The sequence below is a fragment of the Xiphophorus hellerii genome, chromosome 2 (assembly GCF_003331165.1).
Source record: "Xiphophorus hellerii strain 12219 chromosome 2, Xiphophorus_hellerii-4.1, whole genome shotgun sequence".
Taxonomy (NCBI): Eukaryota; Metazoa; Chordata; class Actinopteri; order Cyprinodontiformes; family Poeciliidae; genus Xiphophorus; species Xiphophorus hellerii.
Genome location: NC_045673.1, coordinates 15786988 through 15795941, shown reverse-complemented (window position 1 = coordinate 15795941; position 8954 = coordinate 15786988). Strand labels below are relative to the sequence as shown.

At 37.9% G+C, this 8954-nt stretch overlaps 1 protein-coding gene across 1 annotated transcript in view; it reads right to left on the bottom strand.

The window, feature by feature from the left end:
• Positions 1 to 721: 721 nt before the first annotated feature.
• trim44 (tripartite motif containing 44) overlaps positions 722 to 8954 on the bottom strand; it is a 47626-nt gene continuing 39393 nt past the window's right edge. Inside the window, 1 exon segment of the mRNA XM_032588556.1 lies at positions 722 to 3777. Within this exon segment, the coding sequence (XP_032444447.1) occupies positions 3693 to 3777 (85 nt within the window). The 3' untranslated portion in view covers positions 722 to 3692.

Below are 8954 nucleotides of genomic sequence, written 5' to 3'. Positions count from 1 at the left end.
TTCTCACAAGGTGAATTTAAATGCACCAGAGTAGAGTCATCAGGGTGCTAGCCTATGAGCACCTAAGATCAAGAGTTAATCTCATAAGAAAATGTAAAATTGTCAATTTCCAACAGGGTAGCAAGCAGTGGTGGCTAAGCAAGTATCTGTGAATCAATGTATTAGGGCCGTTTTCTCAATTATTGGCAGAGATGATGAAACGGCTCAGGTAGAGAGCAGGTGTGGCACTAATGCATACCAGATGGTGCGTCTGTCAAGAGATGAGATGAAGAAAATGAACAGCAAAGACACAAATGGTTTCAGATTGAGTTCAGGAGTTGATCAGCATTTTTTTGGGCTTGTTTGGAGGCAAGGATTTGGTTAAATACACCAGTCTCTCTGGGCAGAGAGAGGAGGAGAAACCCCAAAGATCGCTCAGGGCTCTGCCTTCCCCCGCTCCTAAACCTCCTATTCCCAGTCCTATCTGGATGTGCTGCTGCTTTGAATTTTAATGAAGAAAGAACTTGAAATTCTCCCCATCCTGAATTCTTCTTTAAGCCACTTCATCACTCTTCCTGTCTCCATCAATCATAGAAAAACCTTACATGGCTGCAAGGGTTTTTTCGCTGATACCACAGACTCGGTTGACTGGTTGACAGATGCTTTTCAGCTGTTTCCCCGAGTTTTGCATGAGTCAAATAAATACAATAAAATTTCTTAAAATGGAAACATACCTCCAGCCTTAAGAAGCAGACTGTTTATTTATAGATTATAACCAAAACAGACAAATTACAACAGAAATAAACAGTCAGACTCCTCCCTGCTGTCACAATAAGAATACAGAATAATATTTTGCTGTTTTTTGTTTTTTTTTTTCCAATCGGCTGTTGACACATTAACAAATCCCTTAAGTAGGTACGCAGCTTCAGTACATTTCTGAGCAGCACTACTGTAATGAAAAAAGCATTTTGAAACCCATCGCAAATATCATCAATGACAGCATTTCAGTTCAGATTTTAAGGCAACAGAATAAATCACAATAAAAATACAACAAAAAAAACCCCAACAAATTGCTGATATGAACACAAAACTGTGGCAATGCGTCATGAGTGACAGCTGCGACTCAGCAGGTCAAGGTAGAAAGTGCATTCGCATCTTTGGACGGCAATCCGTCATACGCTGCTGACGGGTCGAGAGTAATGAGCCTTTACCTTATAGTACACATGGAGCTGGTAAATGCAGAAAGGCTGTTTTTGCACAGCTAAATAGTAGCTTCTTTTGAAGATTCAGCAACATTTAACTAATCAGCAACCAATCAATATGTGTCAGAATACACCTTGATTTTGACAAGTCATCCAAGAAAAACAAGAGGAAGTGTGAGCAAATCTAAAAACTTTTTTAAACAGCAAATGTAGAAGTGAAGGCCACAGTATGGCACAGAACAAAACACCATTTTTTTGCTTTGTTTTCCCCTTTTTCAATCAAAATACCATCCTAGTACACAGAAGAACGTAAAACTGGCCAGAGATCAAAACTCCTTTGTGTCAGTTAATTAAATTAATAATAACTAAGAACTTTCACCGTTGTGGACTACAACGGTGAAAGTTGTGGACTACAACGGTGAACAAACAGCATGAACATGGATTACTTTTGTGTTTCAGTTAAAATTCAGATGAAAGATAAGAGTTGTACATGGCCTGGGCTGAAATCCTCATGTTATGATAAACTTGAACACAAACATCATGGCTTTGTTGTATTCACAAAATAATTTTTAACAAAACATCTTTTTATCATCTAAATTCTCACCGAATAATTTTGTTCATTAACTGTAAGTCAGTGAGAATTATTCCAACTCTTAACTGAGCTTAGCTTAATAACAGGGGTTATTGGTGCTCATTTAGCTTCCCAGAGTTTGAAGCTAAATGGGCCAAATTCATCTGTTTTGTAAGAAAGAAAACGGAGACAGAGCCTCTTTTCAGCCAGCTGAACAGCAGCAGGTAGGGGCAGTGCTCCAGTTCCTGTCGCACTTTGTCTTGCATCAAAACAAAAACACTTGAAACAGTTTGAATGGTGTGCTGGAAAATGTTAGCAGTTTGAAACCACAACTTTTTATAACCTTGGTATAATTTGATAATGGAAACCAGCCCATGCCTCTAAGGGACACATACTTTGATGGTTACAGCTGAAGAAAAAATATTTATATACACTGTAGAAAACATCAAATTCTTAAATCCCAGAATATCTAGAGACTTACTTTTTTTTGTTTTTTGTTAATCTCTTCAAGTTCTGTAGTTTACATACACAAAGGTATAAAGGCCTTTCAAGCACTTAGGAAACCCCAGATGATGATATAAAGGCTATGTAAGCTTCCGGATAATTCACAACATTTGAATTACACAGAGGCAAACATGTGGATGTATTTTAAGGCAACATCTCAAATGTGCTGCTTTGTTGTATGATATTATGCATGGAGAAATGTATCTTCTAGTTGCTGTTGAGTGAGAACTGCAGAGGGGAGTGGTACATTTCACAGCATAAGAGGGGAGAAAGACCATGAGATGGAAATACTAAATCAACATCTCCACACATCGTCCAAGAAGCTAAAGCTTGGGCTCAAATGGGTCTTTCAAATGGACAAGAATCCTAATCATACTGGCAAATTAGTTACAAACTGGACTAAGGACAAAGTGTTTTGGAAGTGGTCACGACAAAGTGCTGAACTCCATACCATTAAAAAATTGTGATGGAAAAGGTGTGTGCAAAAGGCCTTCAAATCTGACTGTTACACCAGTTATCTGGAAAAATGGGGCAGCAAATTACTGAAGGAAAGAACACCCAACACATTTGACCCAAGTCATGAATATTTCTACCAAATTTTAAAACGATTTGTTTTAAAATAGCAATAAAAAATCTCTAAGAAATTATATCGCTTGTTATTTAGCAAATACAAATAATTTTGTTAATCATTAAGAAAGGAAAATGTAGTTTTTAAACAGTGAATGTAAATATCTGTCCCCACTAACATGTATCATGGAATTCCTTAAATTCGGAAAGAGCAGCTCATTTTTAAGTCTGTTCTCTTTTCTATGGCATATAGTTCCTAAAAGGAAAAAAAAAATCAGTAATGGTCAAAATTGGAACCAGAAGGCCAGACCTCAAAGTAAACTGTATATTGGCATCGGCCAGTCAAAGCCCAATCAGTGCACCACTAGACTTAATAAAATCTCTTGAAGATATAAGGCTGAACGGCAGAACCATAATTATATTCCAAATAAATGAGGAGTGTAACTCACTGCATCACGTACTTCTGTTTTTCTAACATCTGTTGAGCTCAACAGCTGTTTTTCACAGCTGCCTGCCCAAACTCCTCTCTGAATCAGCCAGGCTCACCAGTGAGCCACAGATCTGGTTGGCTGTGAAAATTGAGCCTGATGGTAATTGATTGCACATAACTTCAGTGCTTCAATTAAAGAAAGTTTGTAGCAAGTGAAAAATCAGGAAAAAAGTTTGCGTGTGGAATAGCTGTGGCCATCCATATTTGTCACTGCAGCCTCCTCTCAAGGTCACTGCCAGGGAAGGGAGGGGAGGCGGGGAGTGGTGGGTGGAAATGACTGACAGAGAAGGGGCCGGCCTGACGGCTCAACTGGGCTGATGTCAGGCTGAAGCAAATCGTCAAGGACAGGTAGACGCACGGGGAGTCTGGTCCGCTCACATCACGGGGCGTGGTCCATGGATGGTCCAGAATCATTGTCCTCAAGATCACGTGGGTCCATAGGGTTCGCTCTTGGCTCCGGCACCCTGCAAGAAAGAAAAGAAAAATGGATAAACATGACATTGGTTGCAGAACTCCAGCTGCTTTTTTCTCCCTTCTTTCACAACCACCTGCATGCAGCCTCGCAAACACAAACTCCAGCCTCATGATGATAAATTATGGAAATATAATAAACCTCTGCAAAATGCAATCAGCTTCAATCAAGCGTCGCCTTAAGCAGAAATCATTCATTCAGTCAGTGTTATATTAGTGCGACAGAGACAAAGTGATAGCTGGATTGCAGGGACCTGTGGTAATCTGAACCAGGCTGATAGATTCAATTTCACTTGAGACAGTCTACACTAATCATATGCTCTAATTGAACAGTGCAGTGAGGGTGGCAGAGCCCTGCTACCTGCTGCTCCATGAAAGGCAACTCTCCTGGAATTTTACTCGTCAGTCATCAATATTTTCCAATTACATCTGTAGCACGGTGATCCACCTTCGTAAGATTATACCTGCGAGTTTTTCTAAACACTTTTCAATTAACTTTATCGTGTTTATGCCGTTTAAGGCAATTCTATTTTTGCCATTTTAATTGGGTACTATTCAATCAGAATGTTCAAACTTATACATTTCTGAACAGCTTGTGGATTCATGTGTGAGTTCTAACAATAGGAGCCATGCAAACCACATTTTACAAAGGAAGCAAAATTGCTAAAAAGTTTTCTGAGAACTCTTCTCAAAACATTCCTGTTTCACGGGGGGGGGGATGAAGCGATATTTCTCATCGTTCATTATACATTTTGAGGGAGCAAATCATCCCAGCTCAGCCTGCAATAAACATCTCAAGAGAAAAACATTGCATGCAGGATTCGAGAGTATAACCGCTCATATTTTATGTAATTTTTATATTGTTTGAGGTCAGGTACTTTCAGGTGTTATTGAATCTGAAACATGAAGGATCTTAGTAAAGCATTCAAACTGCTTCAAATTCTCTATATATTACCAAAGTATAGTGACAAAGCTCAAAATATTTTACGGGGATTTTATGTATTACTTTAACACTCAGACATGAAGAATTGTCAACTGAAAAGAAGACATGATTTTACAATAAAATCATCTGTTTTTAAGTAGGAGCTCTCAAAATGATTTATGTCTGGACTTTGACTAGACTGCTCCAAGTCATGAACATAATGTGATCTAAACGATTCCAATTTTATAAAATCCTAATCTAATGCATTTACATTTTTTGTTGAATGTTTGAGGAAAAGTGCATATCTTTCAATCCTGGGCAAACCCAAATGCAAAAAAAAGAAAAAAAAAAGACAGCCTAATTAAAGTGTGCATACTCACATGAAGGACAAAGTGCAATAAGGTCATAGCACATCAAAGAATAAAATGAAAAAGGTTACAAGTCTTTAATTCCTTATCTGTGTCAACGTGGCAACTTAGACTGCCCTCCATTTGGTTAGTTTTTGTTCAAGCTGTTTGAAATTCAGAGCACAAAGCAGTTTGCAAAAGTCGTCTGACTTTTACCTCACTCTTAAACACAGCTTCATCCTTTCTGAGGTAACTGTTTTGGTAAAACTTCAGCAAATTTGAATGTGAGCAGGAAATTTTTCTCAACTCTCTTAATTACCAAATAAGTTCCCCTTTTCTTTGTGTAACCAAGAAACAGTCATATGGCAAAATGTAAAGCCATTGGAGGCAAATAAACTAATTATATTTAGGTAGTCTTAGGACAAAGGGATGCAAGAGCTTTTTTGTCATTTCCACAAGATAAAGACTGTTTAACTTGAGAAAAAAAAACAGCTACAAATTTAATAGGTAGTGGAGGAGAAAAAAAGAGCTTTAACATAACGAAGTGTCAGTCGGCGGCTAATAAACCTCTTTCAAGTTAAGGTCTCTGCTTCACTCTCTTTTTGCGTCTGTTCATTTTCTCTGTCCTAAATAAAACCAATTTCCCTGTGTGTGTATGTGTGTGTCCCAACGACTGAGTTCCTTCCCTCTATGACTTATTCATGAGCTTTAATGCAGTCAATGTTTTATTGATCAGGAACCATCATTGCCTCCTCCTTCTGATGTGACCATGGCCTGTGGAAAAAGAGGAGAGCTGACGGCTGGGAGGCTGGCCGGAGAACTGGATGGGGCTTCACTGAAACATACCTGGTGCCCTACAGGGTGATGGATGGCAGTGGCCATTGTGTGTGGAAATCTGGAACATTGTGAGAGTGTGTGCGACAAGGAATGGGAAAAAGATAAGGGTTTAGATAGGTCTGATCGAGTGGAAGAAAGCTAATCTTACTAATGTCTCCTCTTCGAGTGAAACAGAAATGCTTCTCTGATTGCCCTAAGAGAAACCCATCGCTCATGGGAGAAAACCTCAGGCTTGTGGTAAAGAAACAAAGGATGGGAGTGTGTATGATGCCGCCCAGACTTTGACTTTTGTCTCCTGCTTTCCATTTTCAATTTGGCCTCAACCTTGTTGAGCTAGCTGGAAAAGAGAGAATGGATGGGTGCTTGCCCTGATTAAGTTTGAATTCGCTATTCTTGAGCGAGAAAATGCAGTGCTCTTAAGTCATCATCCGGAAACCCTCCTATCTCACTGTCGCAGCCTAGCTGGCTCAATCCAGCCTCATTGCCATATGAATAATCATACTGCAGTAGCTTGGAAATGCTTTATGAGCCTCCGAGGTGTGTGCATGTGTATATGTGTATAAAGATGGAGAGATGAGAAAAGGAGTAGCTGAAGAGCAAACTGGGAATTGCCCTTAGGGGAGTGAGGTTTTTCTTGATTAAGCAAGGAAGTTAAACGAGAATAAGGCCATGTACATAGACCCCATGGCAATCATCCAGAGGAAAAAAAAAACAAAAAACTATTCCAATTTGCATTCCCAGATAGTAGTGATGCCATCTTATGCATATTCCATCACATAGGAAGGCTGAACCCATTCCTTTAAGCCCTGAGGCATTATGAAGCTTTTTCTAATGAGAGAAGATCCTTGATGGTTACTTAAAGAGCTCAAGAGAGCAGATTTTTTCCCCATGTTCTTGAGAAGCAATCCACTTGGCTTACAACTTCAGCAGCTTAAAACAGCATGGGATGAACATGGAAAAACATTATGGAAAAAAAACTAAAAATGAGAGATTATTCCCAAGAAATTGTCTGGAATTGGATGATGTTCTTAATTGGCCCTAAAATGGAAACCAATTGGTCTTTCACAACCACCTGTGAACAAGACTTTCAGCAGATAATGGTAAGGCTCAGAGTACTGCAAAACGGCTTCATTTAGAGCTTCAAAACTACATCATGGAACATACTGAACATGGCTATATTAAAAGACTTTTAGAAATGTCAGTTATAATGGTGAGCAACAGTATATAGAAAAAAACAGAAATAGTAATAGTGTTGTAATATAATAATATATAGGTATATTTTACTTATTTAGCATCTGTCACAGATAAAAATCACAAAGGGATTCACACATATTAAACACTTTCAAGAAAAGGCTAAAACAAACTGAGTGAAAAAAAGTGAAAAACGTAAAATGCAGGTTTTTAAAAAAAATGTTTAAGAAAATTTTTTCTTGTCCCAAACCAAACATCTAAATTTTCCAGGTTTTCATTTTCAGGAAGATTTAAAATTTGTCTTTATATTTCAAATGTACATCTCTGTGCATTTAAGATTTTTTTTGGCTGTTGTTTGTCAGTAAGTTGACAGGAAGGGGACGGATAGAAGAGGGAGGAAACATGCAGAAAAGGAACTGAAGACGGCTTTCAAATCTGCTCTACCCATTGTGTTTTTTAAAGCGAACATTACAGCTGAGCACACCAGTCTGACTCTCTTCACTCATCTTTACACTCACTTTTGCAACTCTGCATTGTTGAATCCAGTAGAAGACCATGTGACATGCTGCTTTGAATCAAGTAACCCCCCATTGCAGAGAGGCTTTTAGGACAAAATATATAATGCGATTTATCTGCATCATGTACTATCAACGCATTAAGCTTTTAGATTAATCGCATAAGTTAAGATATGAACTATTATTGAAGGCCCTAATAGTAATGCTAACTGTGCCGGCCTGTAATACAAGATGCTAAATTCAGTTTAAAATGTTACCTCTATAATCATTTAGCCATTGTTTGATATAAAAGTAAAATCCTGGTTGAAATCCCCCAAGAGTAGGTAAACTAAAAACAAAAAAATACATACAAAAAAAATACAGAAATTCTCACAGAAGAGTAAAAACTGTGAGAAGAAATGTCTAAGTAACAAATGTCTAATTTAGAGATTGCACCACAGAGATCTCCCATCTGGTGAACTTCTAATTTCCCCAACACTTTCAACTCTGTTTATTTTGAGCAAGAATTTTAGTAATAGTTTTCCCCTAATAAGAAGGAAAACACTATTGACAAAAAAAAATAATGATACAGAGAAAAAGGACAAAAGCGTAAGACTGAAAAAGTTAATTAGGATGTGCTTCAGGTAGATAACGATCAGAACATGGAGCACAAAAGTATCAAGGAGGTGATGTTATCCTAATTTACAAAAAGGTTACATTTAATTGGAGTGGCTATGGTTTATAGTGGGAATACTAATCATCCTGCAATCAGATATTTATAAGTTCAATTCCAGATTCAGTGTTGATGAGGACTTGAGGATGGCACTTTCCATCGAGCTGCTGATCGATTTGTGCATGCGCCATGATCAGACTGCAGCTCTGATAAAGTGTTAAGGAAGTCAAGGTTGCTTTAATAGTGCCCTTTCGCTCATCATAATTGTTGGGTCTACTCTGCGGTTTGTGTTTTTGATCTTGGCAATACTCCACAGATTCTATATAGGGTTTAAGTTAGACCAGTTTTCTGGCCAACTAAGTAAAAGTGTAATTAATGAATGACAATGACATCAGCATCTCCATAAAACTTGTCAAAGACAGTGACATCCTAATTTGTTACAATGCTATAGTAGCTTTCCAGTCTCAAATACACAGAGCTTTGATCAGAATCAGAAAAGTCATCAATAATCTTGTATTTATTTCCTCTAAATAAAAAATAGAAAGCCCAATTGCCTTTTTGTATGAAAACAATTTCACTGTCTAATATGTTTGCAGATTGTCAATTATACATAACAGTATAAAATAACAGTTTCTGTAAGACAAATAGGTTATAAACAGGAACAGGATTGGAACTTAACTAGATTAAAAGGTGTGAGGCGCACAGT